The 20,016-nt window shown below is 38.8% G+C and overlaps 3 protein-coding genes across 3 annotated transcripts in view; 1 reads left to right on the top strand and 2 right to left on the bottom strand.

Moving 5' to 3' along the window:
* LOC134652897 (ESF1 homolog) overlaps window positions 1–20,016 on the bottom strand; it is a 273,742-nt gene that overhangs the window by 959 nt on the left and 252,767 nt on the right. The window contains exons 2-9 of the mRNA XM_063508129.1: window positions 6,958–7,447; window positions 6,217–6,340; window positions 5,988–6,090; window positions 5,406–5,526; window positions 4,141–4,331; window positions 3,197–3,283; window positions 1,657–1,777; window positions 512–712 (exon numbers count right to left, since the gene is read on the bottom strand). Of these exons, the coding sequence (XP_063364199.1) occupies window positions 512–712; window positions 1,657–1,777; window positions 3,197–3,283; window positions 4,141–4,331; window positions 5,406–5,526; window positions 5,988–6,090; window positions 6,217–6,340; window positions 6,958–7,393 (1,384 nt within the window). The 5' untranslated portion in view covers window positions 7,394–7,447. The remainder of the gene's footprint in view (window positions 1–511; window positions 713–1,656; window positions 1,778–3,196; window positions 3,284–4,140; window positions 4,332–5,405; window positions 5,527–5,987; window positions 6,091–6,216; window positions 6,341–6,957; window positions 7,448–20,016) is intronic.
* Window positions 8,042–8,567, top strand: LOC134652583 (TP53-regulated inhibitor of apoptosis 1-like). The gene is made up of 2 exons (XM_063507749.1): window positions 8,042–8,265; window positions 8,344–8,567. The coding sequence occupies exons 1-2, from the start codon at window positions 8,119–8,121 to the stop codon at window positions 8,440–8,442; spliced, it is 246 nt and encodes an 81-aa protein (XP_063363819.1). The 5' UTR covers window positions 8,042–8,118; the 3' UTR covers window positions 8,443–8,567.
* On the bottom strand, window positions 8,971–10,728 carry LOC134652582 (transcription elongation factor SPT4). Its single transcript, XM_063507748.1, has 4 exons — window positions 10,566–10,728; window positions 10,369–10,475; window positions 9,819–9,874; window positions 8,971–9,134 (listed from the first exon to the last, which is right to left on the bottom strand). Exons 1-4 carry the CDS (start codon window positions 10,638–10,640, stop codon window positions 9,016–9,018), a joined length of 357 nt encoding a protein of 118 aa, XP_063363818.1. The 5' UTR covers window positions 10,641–10,728; the 3' UTR covers window positions 8,971–9,015.

Below are 20,016 nucleotides of genomic sequence, written 5' to 3'. Positions count from 1 at the left end.
TTTTATTAAAATATCGTTGTGAAAAATACGAACACGCGTTATAACTATTATTATTACGCTATTAATCTTATCAGTAAATTAAAAAAGGTTTTATAAAGGATATCTCATATGTAGTACGCCTACAATACAATGAATGCATAGCTGGGCAGAAGTCCGTTAATCCGTTAATTAACGAAGTTAAGTTTTCGAGTAACGGATTAACTTTTAAGTTAACTTTAAAAACCTGTAACGGACTTGTTAACTTCCGTTAACTTTCCTAAGTCCGTTAGTCGTTAATACCTAAGTACCTACTCACACCAAGGCCGCGAGCTGCCGCGACGATATGATTATTTCTACTAGTTTTATTCCCTATTGCGTATATTTACGATTTCGAGTTAACGATTAACTTTAACTTCCGTTAAAACTTGTGAAAAGTAACGTTTTTACGTTTAACGAAGTTAACTTTTTATTTAACGGATTAACGAAGTTTACTTTTTGATTAACGGTGCCCAGCTCTGAATGAATGTTATACCTTGATTAATCTTCTTGACGAGCTCCTGCGCCTTGTCCTTGACCCCGAGCCCCCACGTGATCTCCATCTCCAAGTCTTTGTTCTTCTTGCTCTCTTCTTTCCTGTCTATTTCTTCTAGCAGCTTCTTGTACTTCTGGATGGGATCCTCGTCGTCCGATTGGGACTCGTTCGCCTCTTTTTCGCCTTGCGGTGTGTCCTCATCTGATTTAAAATATACATTCTTATTAAAACTTTCAAGTTACTATATTTAAGTTTGTATAAACATTATCTTGTTCACTCGGGTCATAGAGAAATATAGTAAGACAAGAGTGCTCACTCCATACATCAGTTCAGACTATTAATTTCAGTGTCAACATCTAGCATCGAGTAGCGGAACTATCAGTACTGCTACTTGACAATAGATGTAGCACCGACCGGAAAGTCGTATGCTGTTGAGATAAGACTTTCCGGTCGGTGCTACATCTATTGTCAAGTAGCAGTACTGATAGTTCCACTACTCGATGCTAGATGCTAATAATCTTTTTGGTACTAAAACTGATGTATGGAGTGAGCACTCTATGTATTTTTTTCTCTATGCTCGGGTATAGACTATCATCTCCTGAAGTACCTACTAGTTTTCTTTGTTGGCAACCGGGAATGTCTTATGTGTGGATGGGGACTAATTCAAGGATGGCAAGAAATGTTACAGTGTCAAATTATTTTGATATACGAAGACCTTTAAAATCCTTAGTAAGTAGTTCTGTTTTTAGTTTTATTTAGTGTTTTAGTCATCATCGTCCTTGCGTTGTCCCGGCATTTTGCCACGGCTCATGGGAGCCTGGGGTCCGTATGGCAACTAATCATTTATTTACTAGTCATTTAGTGTTTTAGTATTTACATGAATGGTTTGTTTTAGCTAATTTAGACTCTCGCGTGAGCCACGAGACGAGCCGCGGGCCGCGCCACGAGACGCGAGTCCACCGCTTAGACTTGCGTTCGGCTTGTCATTCGGTTATAAACCTTATGCCGTGCCGTTAGTGTTTAAATTATATTAGCTCGACGAGCTTGCGAGCCACGAGACGAGCCGCGAGCCCACCGCTTACACTCGCGTCTCGTGGCGCGGCTCGCGGCTCGCGCGAGAGTTTAAACCGGCTATTTAAACGTACCTTCGTCTTCGCTGTTGGAGGCGAGGTAGTCCCGGAGGCAGTCCTGATCGCCCAGGCCGGCGCCGGCGGCGCGCAGCGCCTCGGCCCGCGCGGGCGCCGTCGCGTCCCACGTCAACTCCACCTTGGAAAACGATTCATTGCTAGTTGTATAGTAAAAACCGGCCAAGTGCGAGTCGGACTCGCCCATGAAGGGTTCCGTATTTAGGGGATTTATGACGTATTAAAAAAAAACTACTAACTAGATCTCGTTCAAACCAATTTTCGGTGGAAGTTTACATGGTAATGTACATCATATATTTTTTTTAGTTTTATCATTCTCTTATTTTAGAAGTTACAGGGGGGGGGGACACACATTTTACCACTTTGGAAGTGTCTCTCGCGCAAACTATTCAGTTTAGAAAAAAATGATATTAGAAACCTCAATATCATTTTTGAAGACCTATCCATAGATACCCCACACGTATGGGTTTGTTGAAAAAAAATTTTTGAGTTTCAGTTCGAAGTATGGGGAACCCCAAAAATTTATTGTTTTTTTCTATTTTTGTGTGAAAATCTTAATGCGGTTTACAGAATACATCTACTTACCAAGTTTCAACAGTATAGTTCTTATAGTTTCGGAGAAAAGTGGCTGTGACATACGGACGGACAGACAGACGGACAGACAGACAGACATGACGAATCTATAAGGGTTCCGTTTTTTGCCATTTGGCTACGGAACCCTAAAAACCGGCCAAGTGCGAGTCGGACTCGCGCACGGAGGGTTCCGCACCATCAACAAAAAATAGAGCAAAACAAGCAAAAAACGGTCACCCATCCAAGTACTGACCCCGCCTGACGTTGCTTAACTTCGGTCAAAAATCACGTTTGTTGTACGGGAGCCCCACTTAAATCTTTATTTTATTCTGTTTTTAGTATTTGTTGTTATAGCGGCAACAGAAATACATCATTTGTGAAAATTTCAACTGTCTAGCTATCACGGTTCGTGAGATACAGCCTGGTGACAGACGGACGGACGGACAGCGGAGTCTTAGTAATAGGGTCCCGTTTTTACCCTTTGGGTACGGAACCCTAAAAATCAAGGAATCCGATGTCTTAGATGAAAAAATTCGTCACGCTTAAATGCAACCAGTGGAAAGTCAATCTGAAATAATAATCTCAATACACCATAGACCTCATTTTTCGTTTTTCGCCGAGTAAGTAAAGTCTATTTTTTAATTCGGTAGACTAAAATGACATTTCTTAGTATGAAATGACATTTTATGTTCATACTATGAACTGTCATTTCAGTCTACCGAATAAAAAAATAGATTTTAGAAAATGCTCCAACCCCTTCTTACTTATTTCTAAGCTGATGATCTTCTAACTCTTGTTTTATTTTCAAGATTTCGATGTCAAAACCGATACATTTAACGATACAAATGTAAGGATTTTAGGATGTTACCACACCAATCGATCGATGCCATCGACACACCATTATGACACTTCTTTGTTTTGATTAATTTGGCAACTATTTGTAAATCCATGTCAACAGTTGTCTCACTTTAGCCTGCTGAAGCGCCGTCGTCGTGAACAGCCGAGGTTTATACTTTGTCAGGTCCGGCAGCTGGACGCAAGTTTCCCGCGGTTCCTGAAACAAATTACCAAATTTATTTGGGCTTTCAGAATCTGATCATTCACCCAAAAGGGAAGACTGATCTAATGTAAATTCGGATCAGATTGGCCAATGAAGGGCAACTTTGGCCATTGGCATTTTAATTCGGTGCATGTTTTATTATTGCATTGAAATCATGGCCATTGTCGTCTGGTTCGTTTTAGCTTTTTATATTTTTATTAGACCCTTTTATAATTATGTAACTATCATGTGGGCCAAATTGACCCTCTGTTGGATTGAAGTAACCGTTAGGTGCTTTAAAAAACGTAGTTTTAGTGCCTGTTACGCAACAAGTCACTTCCCTAGTTTCGGTATTAGACTTGATAAACTGTAATTACTGAAACACAAGTAAGAAATCGGAACTATTACATGTTCTGTTTAGCCTTTGAACAGGTTTAAGGCCCGAGATACACTAGTAAGTTTTACTTACGTAAGTAGGGACAAAGCTATTGGTTAGAATGAAATAACGATATTCATCTCTCATTCTGTAGTAAAGTGTCATTCTATGGAACTTGTTAACTATGTAAACAAACCGCCATGTTGAAACTGTCAAAAAATATTAATTTGTTTGTTTACATACCTAGTTACCAAGTTTCATAGAATGACACTTTATAGCTGTGTCCCTTGTCACTTACGTAAAAACTTACAAGTGTATCTTGGGCCTAAAGCTGACCTGGTCAAACGCGACATCGTCCGGTATGAACCTCATGTCGAGCCGTGTCGCGCTGCTCTCGTACTCCATGCCGTCGCACTCGCTGTACAGCTTGTCGGCGGGGGCCACCGAGTCGCACTCCACCACGGCGTAGTAGTACTTCAAGCGGTTTAAAGCTGACCTGGTCAAACGTGACGTCGTCCGGTATGAACCTCATGTCGAGCCGTGTCGCGCTGCTCTCGTACTCCATGCCGTCGCACTCGCTGTACAGCTTGTCGGCGGTGGCCACCGAGTCGCACTCCACCACGGCGTAGTAGTACTTCAAGCGGTTTAGCTGGTAGCGGCGTAGTTTTTCCATGTGGTATGTTGATCCTGGTGGCAATATTTGAATGTACATATTACATGGAAGAAATTTTATTGGTCTGTTAAGGTGCGCATAGCAGCATAATGGGGTTGGCCGGGCGAAGTATTTAGCAGATGGCGCCATCATAGCTTGCCCTGTCAATCCCTAGAATTGTGTCAAATTTTTGTTTGTTTAATGCCCTGGATGCCATTTAAGCCAAATCTCATAGAAAATAGCGGTTCCTGCGGCACCTGACTTTTGCAGAGGGCAAAGCCAAAACAGCCGTTTCGTATGCTCAAAGATTAAAACTGTTCAAATTTGAGTCGTTATCGCTACGCAGAGGCATCGCGGATGCAATGTTCTTGTATAAATTATTGAATAATGACATAGACTGTCCGCAACTCCTTGGCCTTCTGCACTTCCGTGCTCCAAAGAGAATACCTCGAAACCCGATAACACCCCTGTGCCCCCCGCTCCGTAGGACCGTCCACGGCAGCAACTCGCCTGTCCCTAGATTATGCAAGGTAGTAAATCGCTGTAGCCATATAATGGATATACACTTTGACTCTGCGTATCACTTTAAAAAATCTGTTCGGGCCTGCTTAGCAAAAATAATAGTATAAGTTAGTGATATCCACTCAATGTAATAATGTCTGCCCCCTTTATTAGTTTAATGCCTGCATTATTATTGTAAACGGTATGTTAAGTATATGTAATTTTAGTACCTTAGTCAATGCAAGTGGTGTTTACCTATAAGTAATTGTTACGCTTAGCATAATTACTCAAAACGTTTGTTGTTGTACTTTATATAGTGTAAACTATTGTTGGTGAACCAATAAATAAATAAAAAAAAAAAAAGAGGCAAGCTATGATGGCGCCATCTATGCAAATCTTTGACAGTTGCCAACCCCACTGTCATATCTGCACGCGCCTTTTTTTGAGTTTTGATCCTTGATTTGATACATCAAGTAGGATCAATTGCCATAAAAAAAGTTTGTAAATCTACACATAAGTACTTACATTTTGTGTTTGTTAGAAAAAGACAACATTAACAAAGGTTTGCTCAGTTTTATGAATAACAGTGTTAGAGAATGTTTACTAACCTTCCTCATTTCCGCCATCATCGGACAAGCCACTGTCCACCTCGCGTTGCTCGGTGAGTTCTATGGGACCCCGTACCTCTTCTTCTTGCATGCGTTTTAGACCATACTCGGATGGATAAATCTGCAATAGAAACCATTATGAATACACATGATATATATTCAAATAAACCAACTTTGCAGATTTATTTACAATGATTTCCATCACTGAAAAGCAACTAATAAAGGTAGTAAATATCAAATGATATTCTCTGTACAGTGAGCTGTAGAGATTACTGATCCACCTGCATAGATATTTGTATGCAGGGGGAGTCAACTATCTCTGCAGTTGACTGTACATGAGTTGTTTGGTATGGTATGGAGTAGGGTTTGCTCCCGGTACTGAGTTTGTATGGCGAGAACCGGGAATTCCCGGTTCTCGCCATACAAACTCAGTACCGGGAGCAAACCCTAGTATGGAGCCTTCAAACGATACATTGCATTCTTTCTTAAACTAGTTTATAAACACATACTTTACCCTTGTTTGTAAGTTTTACAACTATATTCTGATTTGTATTGTATGAAATGCTATATTATGATACCTACTGTTATTTTGTAAATAATGCCTCCCGGGGGTAGGAAAGAGCTGAGCAGCACCATGATGTCTGCTGCCTTTATATTGTCCCAGTCCATATTGCAAATTGCTATTCTGAAATTTATAAAAAACAAACACTTCAATTTTGCATTCTTCAAACATAGATTGTATGTAAGTTGTATTAAAATGCACACCAATTTTGCTCTTGATGGGAAAAAAAAAATTAACAGCCATACTAACCTTTTAGTTGACTCTTCAGTGGTCTCTGCCGCTGCATCCAGTTCCCCCCACTCATGTTCCACCTCACTCTCCGCCTCTTCCTCACTGCTGTCCTCATCTGAAGAGCTGTCCGTTAAAAGGACACCTGCAACAACCAAGAACATCATAGCATTTGGCAGAACCTTTATTCTTCATGTGTACAGTATATTTATTTTTATTGTGTTTTTTTCCATAACACAAAACAGTTACAGAGCACAAAACAAGCTGATTAAACTGTGGAAATAGACCTAGAATACTTTTTACACCCCATGGGCGATAAGGAGGGTTGAAATGATGAGTGTTATGCAGGAGAGGTTTGAAGGAAGGGTGTTTGGCGTTTTAATAATTTCTTGAACGACAATGCTGTGGGCAGAGGCTAGATTCTTTCAAAGCACTACATTTTAAGTAAAAAAAGCGGCCAAGTGCGAGTCAGACTCGCCCATGAAGGGTTCCGTATTTAGGGGATTTATGACGTATTAAAAAAAACTACTTACTAAGATCTCGTTCAAACCAATTTTCAGTGGAAGTTTGCATGGTAATGTACATCATATATTTTTTTTAGTTTTATCATTCTCTTATTTTAGAAGTTACGGGGGGGGGGGACACATTTTACCACTTTGGAAGTGTCTCTCGCGCAAACCAAGTCAAGTCCGGCATTGATGAGACTGCATTTACTACTTAACAATCGTATTTAACAATAAAATAGCGACATTCAATATTTACCTTCTCCTCGAGCATAATCAACGTCTAGATCCAACAGCCTCTCTTTAGTTTTCGGGTTTAATTTGCCTCGCGTTAGTTTGTCATTCTGAAACTTGGGGCCAGCATCGTCGCTCTGTGGTCGTTTGACGAATCTGCCAGGAGTAACTTCGTCCTTTTGAGACTCGGCACCAGTATCGCCCTCAACTTCCTCATCTTCAGAATCAGAACTTCCTTCAGACTCTTCCAATTCATAGTATTTCCTCAAATTCTCCGTTGAAGTCTCATTTACAGGTCTTCCTCTCTTATCCACGGTATATTTCACTTTAAACTTAGAATCATTGAACATAGACTGAAATCGTTTGTCGATTTTAACCTTCCTTTCATGTTTAGGTATTTGTCTGTATCGTGGATCATTTAGATATTTTGCAAAACGACTATCTTTGAGTATATCACCCATGATTACTGTAGGGTAACGGTGCAAATGTTACAAGAAATCAATGTTTTTTTCTGTCTATCCGAATCTTCAAAGAAATCATAACCTAAAATGATGAGTGTAAAACGTCAGAAAAACGTGAACCAAGAAACTGTGCTCCTATATACGCAATATATTATGCTACTATTGCGCAAAGAGTAACATTAAATTTAATTTCGTTGGCTTTAAGTCACACATTTACAATAAAAGCTAAATTGTTTGTTTTGAAACTGTGCAGTTTAATTTTACTGTGCAGTTTATTTTCGAAATAAGGGGTACTTTAACGAGATTTCGAATTGACTGCGTGGGTGAAATGCGTACATTGGATTGGATTGTGTAATGACACAGCTGGTCGAAAGCAGTATTTTCATGTGTAGAATTCGAAGGGAATTTGTGGTAAACAATACTAATATTGTTTTGAGTACGCCTAGCATACATTTTTGGGATGGAAAATATTAAAACCTAGCTGTTCCTGTACACAAATTTTTATCATCAGCTAAAAAATCTACCGATAAGGCTATCTTGTAGAGTATTATATTCTTTGCTTAGTAGAAAAATACCATTCTGTTCTGTCAATTCAATGTCAAATTACTTGTTACTTGCACTACACTCACTACAGCAGTTCTGAGCAGTTCATCGATTTCTTTCAGATTTCATCAGATTTATTTGATTATCGAACAAAGTAAATACTATCAATAAATATATACACAATGAACAGCATCGGAGAAGAGTGCACTGAGCTTAAGAAGAAATATGACGATTGTTTTAATTCTTGGTTTTCGGACAGATTTCTGAAGGGGGACCACGATGATTCAATGTGCGCCGGAATATTCAAGATTTATCAAGAATGTGTTAAGGTAGATTCAATTATACAGCTCGAGATCAGTTTAGTTATTCGAGTTTGGAATATATTTATCGGAGTCTTATTGTTTCAGAACGCTATGAAGGCGCACAACATCGATTTTAAAGAAATTGATAAAGATGTCCTAGGCACAGAGTTCGAGTTCAAAGCACCGCCACCAGGCAGCAGTTGACAGATGTATCGTTGCATCTGTGCGTTGAGTGCCATGACATGTTGGAAACCACAAAAGCCGCAGCAACAGTTGGGAGTACAATGTGAATAACAATACCTCACTAGTTTGAAAACAATGTTTTGTTGTTTCTGTAGGCCTAGCACATGATTGGCGCGACAGTATCTCGCCGCGAGGTTATTTTGTAACTGTATTAATGAAAGAGGAACTAACTAAAGGATGTAGTTTATCTCACGGAGAGATACTGTCGCGCCAATCATGTGCTAGCCTGGCTGGTCGTAAACTACACTAGTTACAGTAATATAAAAGAAATATGTATGTAAAATGAAAATCCATGTTTAGTTCTTGTAAGTGCCACTAGTAGGCAGAAAAGTTATTGATGTGCTTAGAGCACACACCATTTTTAAATATTGTTTAAAATGCTTATGAATTGCATTTTGTGGCATATCCTGTTTAAGCACATAATAGTTAGAATGTATGTTTATGTAAATAGACAATAGATACTACAAATTTTATTTAATAAATTGATTTATTTAAAAAAATTAGTGATTGACATAAGTAAATTATTGGTTGTTTTTATCGCTGGCTCGTATCTCTCGGCCTGTATACAATGCCACGGCTTTTCATTTCTCTAATGACTCCGGCTGGCAGTCGACCGGATACTGAGATTGCATAGACTCCTTGACGAAACCGGCCTGTCAGAAAAAAATTAGGTTATTTCGACTCCCATGTGATGAAACCAGACTATGAGTCAGAATCACTTAATAATCTGAGTACACTATGACCTAGGATAATACTTAAGGCATTAACATGTCTGAATCCAGCAATGTTTAACATAATAATATTATGGACAAAGTGCAGCAGAATATAGGAAACAAAAAAACCGGCCAAGTGCCAGTCTGACTTGCGCACGGAGGGTTCTGCACCATCAACAAAAAATAGAGCAAAACAAGCAAAAAAACGGTCACCCATCCAAGTATTGACCCCGCCCGACATAGCTTAACTTCGGTCAAAAATCACGTTTGTTGTATAGGAGCCCCACTTAAATCTTTATTTTATTCTGTTTTTAGTATTTGTTGTTATAGCGGCAACAGAAATACATCATCTGTGAAAATTTCAACTGTCTAGCTATCACGGTTCGTGAGATACAGCCTGGTGACAGACGGACAGCGGAGTCTTAGTAATAGGGTCCCGTTTTTACCCTTTGGGTACGGAACCCTAAAAATGGACATCTTGAAGAGCATCAGGACACTGCACAAACTATGCAAGAGGGCACTAACTGAGCATGGACAGGGATCTCTGTATGTATTATTAGTATGTATGTAATAGCCATGCAGTGTCTTTGTCCACATAGAATTTGTGAATTTAAACGAACTTACTGATGCGCTGCCACTTGCACACCCAACTGTCCTCTGGGCTCATTACTGCTATCATTCTGAAAACAAATGTAATAAACAGATACATGTAATATTTGAGAATTGTTGAGCAACTTAGAGGGGAAAGGTGTAATATAGGTGAAAACAAGCTAACCTCAAAAAAGAATCACAGATAATTTCAATTTTAATACAGAAACAAACACCCTGTAAAGAAAATTGCCTCTCAAACAGCAGCTGCAAAGGCCTACCTAATAAGAGGCAACCAAATGGGCAAATATAGGCAACCAACCAACCAATACAGGCTTTACATGTATTTGCCACAACCAAGAATAATTCACACACTAAGCTGCTTCACATTGCAATTTCCCTACAAAGCAACTAATTTGGTATACTTGAGTAACTCCTGTGGGTTGGTCCAATAGAACAAAACAGTTGACAAGTGATTTAGTATACATTTTATGTTGTTAAACTGTGGTTACAAAACAAATAGATGTTAAGAGAGAAGAGAGAGAGTTAAGAGTCTAAAACTTGTGAACAGTAGTAATTTACCCACCCATCGAAATTGTTACTGGTGCAATCGTAAACGTTGTCTTTGTTTTGTTTCATTCGAAGAAACTCGTCGCAGTTGTCACATCCATCGTACTCAAATTGGTCGAATGTCTGGAATCAAATCACAGGTGCGAAATGAGAAAACTTGGTAACATTCACATGAAAAACTGAATTTGCGATGAGGTGACGTACTTTACTTACCTTTATTAAGGAGCAAACTAAACAGGCCCGAAGGCCTCTTAAATCTTTTGGCACCACATCCAAATTCAAAGCCATTCTGGCCTTTTAAGTTAATATGTTGTCCAATTCTGCGCTTGTATCGAATATTCTAGGGAGTAAATTGGATACGAAATTTCTGTTTGGAAGATGCAAATGCAAACGACACTCACAACTTGCTCACAACACTGACACCACACTGACACTCACTGAAGTCACTGACGACACTGACACTACTGACACTTTTGACAGTAATAACGCACAGATAACATAGGAAATGATTTTGGTATTCTCCGTCAACCTGTTGGAATCTAAGACAAGTTAACCAACACTACAGTACAGATGCTAACGAATTTAATTGATCGAAGATAGAAACTTGGAATAAGGTTTTTCAGCCCTTGCCGTTTGCTTTATTCGTATAAATATAAATAAAAAATAAGTACTAGCCCGCTGATACTAACATAAACAACTAAAGTTTTAAATTTTATTATCCGTCTCTCTATCGCTCAAATATGCAAGAGCGAGGACTTAAAGCCATAACAGACTACCGCACCGTAACGCGGCCTTAGTGCGCCGCACCTATAAGTGAGAGCGAGAAAGACTTATAAGAAATCTCTAAAGTTGCGGTGCGGTGCGGTAGTCTGTTATGGCTTTAAGAACCGTGCAGGTGGTAGCACTGACACTGTTTTATTTATTAGCCTGTGGTTATTTTCGTGTCTAAACTCCACGCTAGATGGTGATGATGAGGCTTTTTATCTGATTTTTCCATGTGTATAAAAGTACCCTCAACCACCCTCAACGAAACTTATAATATAAATTATAATACTTGTAGTAGTTGTAGTAGTAAAACACTTTCTTGTACAAAAATCAAAACAAAACAGGAAAAGAGGCGAACTTATCCCTTTTTTAAGGGATCTCTTCCAGTTAACCTACGGCGAAACGTGTAACGGTTAAGGTTACATTACTTGTCTATACATATATTAATCTATTTTCCTACTTATATTTTACTATTAAAGCCTTATTAAAGCCATATTGAAGCCATACTAGTTTGCACTATTATTATGGGTGTTTGCAGAGATGATGTGACCTCGATGTGACTTAGGTATATATACTTGGTCAACCTGATCTTGACAGTAGAAAAAGGCGGCAAATTTGAAAAATGTAGGCGCGAATGGATATCGTCCCATAGAAAATTTGAATATCGCGCCTTTTTTTACTGACAATATTTGGTTGATCAGCTATAGGTACCTATTTGAAAACTTCTACTCGTCTATTTTATTTGTACCTACATATTTACAATGTTTTACCTACTATACCCAACTACTACCCAGATATTTTTCAATTAGAATGCTTTAGAAACTAATCATAGAAACTAATCAAAATGAGGACCGGTATGCGACCGGTGGTCAACGTATCGGTACTTACAGCGTGCAATTAATTATTCACACCGGCGGTTATGCGTTCTAACACCCGTGCGTATGAAATTCTTGGAGTTTGACTACGAAATATCATGTCATGTGGAACCTAAATGGTCACGCACTGTGTGATTTAAAAGGAATTTCCTCCCGAGGACGCTATGAATATGAACTGCCGAGGTTTACTTAATTGAGGGACACAGTACATTATTATTATTATGGGGTTCTTCAAAAAAGGAGCTTACCCACATATTTTTAACCTTTTCCACGCTATGTCAAACACAAAAGCTGTCACTCAGACGCCACATCATTGAATTGTCAAAACTGAAGTTGAACTTTATGTATATGCACGTAGGTCGATGTTGCTCTGTGGTCTGTGACCGATTAATCGGTCTTTAGCGTTGAACCTACGGTGCGTATATATATGTAGGAGCCTAATTTGTATTTTTTCTTAATTTTGATTGTAACATCTATTAATCCGGAACGCGCCTATTAGCGTGCGACAAGGAGCGAGAGTGTGGGAAGGAGAGGGGAGATGAGAGCTATGGCGGATTGTGAACTGTAACTGAAATGGTGAAAAAATAAAGAAAAAGTGTTTCCAGTGAAAGTTTTGTTTAATTTTGGACTCCATCCTACAAATCTCGTCCGGGATTGCTCGAATGAAGTGGAAATAAGGTGTAAATACGACGATTAACGAAGAAGACGACGACGACATAACCTCAAAGACGCGTGGCCCGGCGCGAGCGGCGGCGGCGCCGGTAACGAAGCCCATTAAGAAGTCGATCACGAGAAGGAATCAAGATGACAGACGAGACAACAAAACCCATGAGCGCATTCTTCATGACCGAAGCCGTTCCAAAATTCAGCGGCGAGGATCTGACCTACAGTTCGACAAAATGGACACAAGACATCGAGGACAATGCAGAGATATTTAGCTGGACTGCACAACAGAAGTTGATTATTGCACGTAAATCTCTGACGGGTACGGCGGAGCTGTGGTTGAAAACCGAAAAAGCCTTTAAATCGTATGATGATCTCAAAGCGGCACTAGTGAAAGAGTTTCCTGATAGCATCAATTCAAAAGAAATGCACGAAACCATGAGTACGCGGAGAAAGAAACCCAGCGAAACCTGTTATCAGTATATGCTAACAATGAAAGAACTTGGGAAAAGGGCTAAGTTTCCTGACTATGTGTCCATACAGTATATCATTGACGGAATTCCAGATAGTCAAGTCAACAAAATGTGTCTATACGGAGTGACTACGTATACGGCTTTAAAAGACAAGCTGGCTATTTATGAGGCCATGAAACTAAAGATGAAACCTCGTCAAGAGTCTCGGAGTGAAGGTACGCGCACTGAAAATACAACAAAAAATAATCAACAGAGATGCTTCAAGTGTGGTGAGCCGGGGCATTTGGCTAGTGGGTGCTCGAGCGGCATTAAGTGTTTCCGGTGTAATTCCTACGGACATATTGGCGTTGATTGCAAGGCCAGCATCAGTGGAAGTAAGGATGGCGGCCTAGCAACAGCATCGACTCCGCGTAATGTTGGCAATACAGGCGGAAACAACGTGCGCGATCGGCGATCGATGTTTGCCGAAACCGAGTTCACAGAGGGCGCTGTACGTAAGAACGAATGTAAATGCTGCGCGGAACAAAACGCTCAATGGAATGAAACGTCACAGGTCAGTTCAATCATTCTATTTGACACTGACGTTTCTGACAGTGACAGTTATAAGTTGGAGAGACCCAATGTTTTTAATGTGAATGACGACGGTTCGTTTAATAAATCCACGAAGATGATTAAGATTGCTAATATTGAAGCGAAGTGTTTAATAGATACGGGCAGTGACCTTAACTTGGTTTCGTTTGATTTGTTTACAGACTTGAACAATTTGAACGTGAACATTCAGTGTTGTGAACGGGAGGAGACGACTTTGACGGGATTAGGTGGTAAGGTGCATGCAATCGGTAAGTTTACCTACAATTTAGTAATGGATGGTCATCGTTATGATTTTATTTTTTTTGTTGTACCTACGGGTACCATGCCTTATGCAGTTATTTTGGGTCAGCCTTTTATTGCCAACACAGTGATTATAATTGATGGAGGTGCAATTGCAGTGAGGCCACGGACAGGTGATATCATAGACTGGTGGTGCTTGTTTTCGACAAACGATTCTGAGAGTCCTTTAGTCCAGGAATTGAGAGCATCTTACCAACCAAATAAAATAAAAGATGCCCCTATTAAACTGAGAATAGTGTTAAAAGATGATATCCCAGTTGTGCAACGACCACGGCGATTAGCTCTTAAAGAAGAAGAAACAGTGAGATCTCAAATCGAAGAATGGTTAGATAAAGGCATTATACGACCTAGTTATTCAGAGTATGCCAGTCCTCTGGTGTTGGTGAAGAAAAAGGATGGAACTACCAGAGTTTGTGTGGATTACAGAAAAGTCAATCAAAAGATGATCAAAGATGAATATCCACTTCCAGTGATTGATGACCACATCGACAAATTGAGTAAAGCCAGGGTCTTTAGTACGCTAGACCTCAAAAATGGATTTTTTCACTTGCCAATTGAAGAGGACTCAATAAAATATACATCATTTGTGACCAGTAACCCAGAGGGCCAATATGAGTTCCTGCGTGCCCCCTTTGGTTTGTCGGTATGCCCGAAATACTTTATGAGATATATTAACATCATCTTTAGAGAGTTCATCATGGAGGGAATAGTACTGATATTTATAGATGACCTAATTGTCTTGGCTGAGGATGAAGTACAAGGATTGGAGCGTCTGAAGAAAGTGTTGAAGGTAGCAGAAGAATATGGTTTAGAAATAAATTGGAAAAAAACTCAGTTGCTGCAACGAACGGTGGAGTATTTGGGCCACATTATAACGAATGGAATGGTGAAACCTTCAAAAGATAAGACTCGCGCAGTACATGAATTCCCAGAGCCCACCAGCCTAAAAGAAGTACATAGCTTCATAGGACTCACATCATATTTTAGGAAGTTCATTCCGGACTATGCTATAGTAGCAAGGCCATTGACTGAAATTTTAAGACTGGGCGAATTTACCTTTGGAGTGGATCAGAAGCGTTCATTTGAGAAATTGAAGGCAATACTATGCAGTGACCCAGTGTTGAAGATATTCGACATCCAGTTGGAGACAGAGCTGCACACAGACGCATCAAAGTTGGGATATGCAGCAATTTTACTACAAAAAGATCCTATTGATGGGCAACTTCATCCAGTCCACTATATGAGTAGAAAAACCACTGAAGCACAAAAAAAATGCAGTAGTTATGAGTTAGAAGCCATTGCAGTGGTAGAGGGAGTAAGAAAATTCAGAAAATATTTAATAGGAATACCATTCAAGATAGTTACCGACTGTGAAGCTTTCCAGAAGACGCTGACTAAGAAGGAAGTATGTGCAAAGGTTGCCAGGTGGATCATGTTCTTGCAAGATTTCGATTTCACTATAGTACACCGGTCTGGGGAAAAAATGCCACATGTAGACTCATTAAGCAGAAACATTTGTTTTGTTAATTCAGAATTACATGCCCGTATACAGAAAGCACAAGAAGAGGACGACCATTTAAAAACCATCAGAGAAATATTGAAGGAAAGGTCGTATGAAGACTATTTTGTGGAAAATGGGGTGATTTACAAGGGCATAGAGAGAAAACTGGTGATACCAGAAATCATGGATGTGGAAATTATTCGAAGAACTCATGGAGTAGGACATTTTGGAAAAAAGAAGATCATGAGTATTTTGGAAAAGGATTATTACATAAGTAAGCTGGATAGGAAAATTGATAAAGTTTTGTCCACATGCGTACCCTGCATATTGGCCAGCCGTAAGTCAGGAAAAAAGGAAGGGCTTCTCAACCCTATAGACAAAGGAGAGACGCCTCTGGCTACTTTACATTGTGATCATCTGGGGCCCCTGGATGCTACCAAAAAGATGTACAATTATATTTTGGCGGTTATTGATGCCTTCACCAAATTTGTTTGGATATACCCAGTTAAAACATTATCAAGTAAGGAAACAGTTGAAAAACTAAAACTGCACCAGAAGGACTATGGAAACCCCTGTCGGATAGTGACCGATAGAGGTACTGCCTTTACCGGAAAGGAGTTCACCGAATACTGTGAAGAAGAGGGTATTGAGCATGTCAAAGTAACAACAGGAGTACCTCGGGGAAATGGCCAAGTGGAACGCCTTCAACGGGTCATCATATCGGTTTTGGCAAAGATGTGCATTGAAGAGCCCGGTCATTGGTACAAATATGTCAGTAAGGTACAGCGGGCAATCAATAGTACACATCAGAGATCTATTAACACATCACCCTTCGAGTTGCTGACCGGTACAACATTAAAACTCAAAGAAGAGCTCAAACTAGTGGAACTATTGGATGAAGAAAGTAGAAATGAGTTCATTGAAAATAGAGAAGAGCTGAGGCAGCAAGCTAAGGCACAACTACTAAAAATTCAGGAAGAGAACCGCAAGACCTACAATAAAAACAGAATAGCAGGGCAACCCTACAAAGAGGGTGACCTGGTAGCCATTCAACGCACGCAATTTGGCAATGCCTTAAAATTGAAACAAAAGTTCTTCGGCCCATACCGAATTATAAAAGAATTGGGAAGAGACAGGTATGAGGTGATAAAAGTGGATAATAGCTCAGAGGGACCAAAGAAGACCACAACCGCTGTGGATCACATGAAACGGTGGCCTTAGTGCAGCAGTACCAGTTAATATAGGTGTTGGCAATAAAGGGTGTAACTGTAAATTAACTGTACAGAGTTACATTTCTGTTTTATTTTCTTTTCATTTTCATAAGGTGATCAAGTACCATTGCATGCATCTATCTTGGAGTTTAATCATAATATAGCAAGTAGGTAAAAGGTCTTAGAAATAAAATGTAATAATAATAATAAAAAACAGTACTACCTGTTAGTATAATTTGTTACATGTTTCTCTTAGATTTTCTATTTGTATAAGAATCTTAATTCTATTCAAAGAAGTAATAATATTAGTATATAGTGGTGGTGGTAGATTGTAAAAAAAAAAAAAATGTGATTTTCTGAGACTGTTTCTGATACTCATTATATTTAAGTCACAACTGTTTTATTTGTTATAAAATGTGGTAGATAATTTAATAAGCCTTGGCTCAGGCTGTGGGCAGCCTGAATTACAGGACGGCCGATTGTAGGAGCCTAATTTGTATTTTTTCTTAATTTTGATTGTAACATCTATTAATCCGGAACGCGCCTATTAGCGTGCGACAAGGAGCGAGAGTGTGGGAAGGAGAGGGGAGATGAGAGCTATGGCGGATTGTGAACTGTAACTGAAATGGTGAAAAAATAAAGAAAAAGTGTTTCCAGTGAAAGTTTTGTTTAATTTTGGACTCCATCCTACATATATATCGGTCATTGGCGTCCAAAAGGTTAATGGGTCGGCAACCTAACCTTACCTAATAATTCATTTTAAGGTGGGGTTGAGGTTTTAGGATATCCTATCCTAAACCCTGCGAAGTTTCTCAATCACGAATCCTATTTTATGGCTCCTCTACACGATGGGCCAGCGCCGGCCACTCCAAGGGACGCAGCCATGCGGTAGAATGAGATAGCAATATCACTTGCTCCCTCTAACGCATTAATGCGTCCCTTGGAGTGGCCGGCGCTGGCCCATCGTGTAGAGGAGCCATTAAACGAAATGCCTTAACTTTTTTTGGCTTTTTTATCTGCTAAAATCTTTTGCTCGGTAACATCATACATATGTAGGGGTGGTAATGTATTCATTCATGTTTTGTTCTATCAGATCTGTTGTAAACAAGAGCAACGATTACTCATTCCTCATTCGGCTTGATAACAAAGTCAACGCTTGAAAACAATCGCTAGGGTTATTACTCGATAGTAGCGTGAGGATCCGTGAATGAACGCTGGGCAGGGGTCAGCCCTCAGATAACTGACGTCATATAGGCAGCTGCGACTGATAAAGATATAATAAACGGTGCACGGTAAAAATGTGGCAAGTAAAACTGAGCACTCAGGGGAGACATTTAGTTATCTTCCTCTAGCGTCTTTTTTATTTATTTTCGATACCTATAGGCTTAAGGTTGTAAAGCCACAAGTTACATTTTTACGAGCTAACGCAGGTCAAAAGGCCGTTTCCGATTTACATCTTTAACGTCTTTTGCACAAATTCTGGATTAGCAATCACGAACTACAAAACAGAGTGGAAAGGGTTCCAACGAGATAAACTGTTGATCTGGTCGAAATCGCGAGAAAGCACGACCAGTCACTGTATTAGGGCCTTTATGTAGTGCTTTGCGAAAAGTCGAAGCGTACAGCTGAGTCGGAACGTCGTGTACCTACTGTGACTACGAGTAGGTACTTCCATTTTTCGTGTTTAATATTTGTTATTTTTCTGGAATTTAATTGTGTATTTTAGTTCTTTTGGCTTGTTAGTGTATTTGTAAATTTCGTGTGCTCGCAGCAACTAAATACCTAAACGTTTTATCTATCTATACTTCGTTTTTTTTAGCATTAGAAATAAGGTAAACAAACTTGATGTGTCTTTTAATTGAAAAACACATTTTAAAAATAAGTTACGGTAAATATGTAACAATTATGAATCTAATACGATCTTTTATAGTCTTCTGCTTTCATAAGTAATAGTTATTGAAAAGTGTTTTTCAATTAAAATACATGTCAAAATCGCTTACCTTCTTTCAAGTTCTTTCTAATGCTAAAAAAACGAACTATAGAGATATTTGAGTTGACACAAGCCTTGGTCGACTGATATGAATGACGGGAGATGTCACCAATAAATTTGATAACTTGGCTAGCGCACTACACCGCACATATCGACTATTCAACTGCGTAGTAAATTATCCACTATTTATTATAAGTTCATCATTCATCATAGAAATGAAAGCCTAATTGCCGTAGTGCGCAGTTCCATACAAATCATACAATCAATGTTATCGGGATGGAACTGGATTGAACTGGTTATAAGAAATGCAGTGCAATAGGGATGTTGACAATTTTTAAGAACTGTTTTCATTTTATAGATAGACCCGTAATTATGCCAAAAAATAAGTTAAAATTATTTTTTCAATTATTTTAAATAAGAAATCGAGTTTAATTAGTTTAGTGTTTCAATTTCGCACCTAAACGCTCCAAGCTGTCACGTGATCTTGATTCATAATTCATAATTCATAATTTTTTATTGCAACCATGGTACAGTATAGATGTCAAGTATAAATGTACAATGTCTCACATGGACCCTGTAAGGGCACAGCATAGCTTTCTTATAACAATATTATTATATTTACATATTATTATTAATTTGTTTCTATTATATGTAACAAAATTATATTGTATGTATTACATTATCTCAAAATCAGGTTCAAATTCCTAATAAATGTATTAGCTTATATAATTAATGTACAATATTCATATAATAAGATTAATTTTTAGTTATTATTTAGCTAAGTGTTTATAAATGTCATTGTTTTAATTATAATAAATTATTTAGAATATCCTGTAACATTATCATCGAAAAAGTCCTTTAAGTCGTAATAACATTTATTTATTAGAAAGTCTTTCAACATTTTATTAAATTTTTTGTCACTTGTTTGAGCTTTGATGTCGTTTTTAAGGTGATTATATATTTTAACTGCCATGACGTTTGGACTTGTACTATGAAGTTTTAGTTTAGAAGTTGACGGCAATGCTAGATCATGCTTAAACCTTGTTTCGAAGCGTCGGGGCTGGTCTACTAACTTTGTAAATAGGTCCGAATGTTTTCTTACGAATTTACAAATTTCGAAAATATACATCGAAGTTAGTGTTAGAATTTCGTACTTGATGAAGTATGGTCTACAGCTATCTGGAATCCTAATATTCGCGAGGATGCGTACGCATTTCTTCTGGAGTAAAAATAAATCGTTTACGTCTGTGCTATTTCCCCAAAGTATAATACCGTACTTGAGCCAAAAGTAGTCA

This window comes from Cydia amplana, chromosome 12, assembly GCF_948474715.1.
Source record: "Cydia amplana chromosome 12, ilCydAmpl1.1, whole genome shotgun sequence".
NCBI lineage: Eukaryota > Metazoa > Arthropoda > Insecta > Lepidoptera > Tortricidae > Cydia > Cydia amplana.
This window is presented reverse-complemented; position numbering and strand designations above follow the sequence as displayed.

Coding starts and splice junctions, on each gene's coding strand:
- LOC134652583 (XM_063507749.1), top strand. CDS start 8,119: ATGAACAGCATCGGAGAAGAGTGCACTGAGCTTAAGAAGAAATATGAC. Junction 8,266..8,343: donor TTTATCAAGAATGTGTTAAG/GTAGATTCAATT, acceptor TTATTGTTTCAG/AACGCTATGAAGGCGCACAA.
- LOC134652582 (XM_063507748.1), bottom strand. CDS start 10,640: ATGGCTTTGAATTTGGATGTGGTGCCAAAAGATTTAAGAGGCCTTCGG. Junction 9,875..10,368: donor ACCAGTAACAATTTCGATGG/GTGGGTAAATTA, acceptor ATTTGTTTTCAG/AATGATAGCAGTAATGAGCC. Junction 9,135..9,818: donor GTGCAAGTGGCAGCGCATCA/GTAAGTTCGTTT, acceptor TTTTTCTGACAG/GCCGGTTTCGTCAAGGAGTC.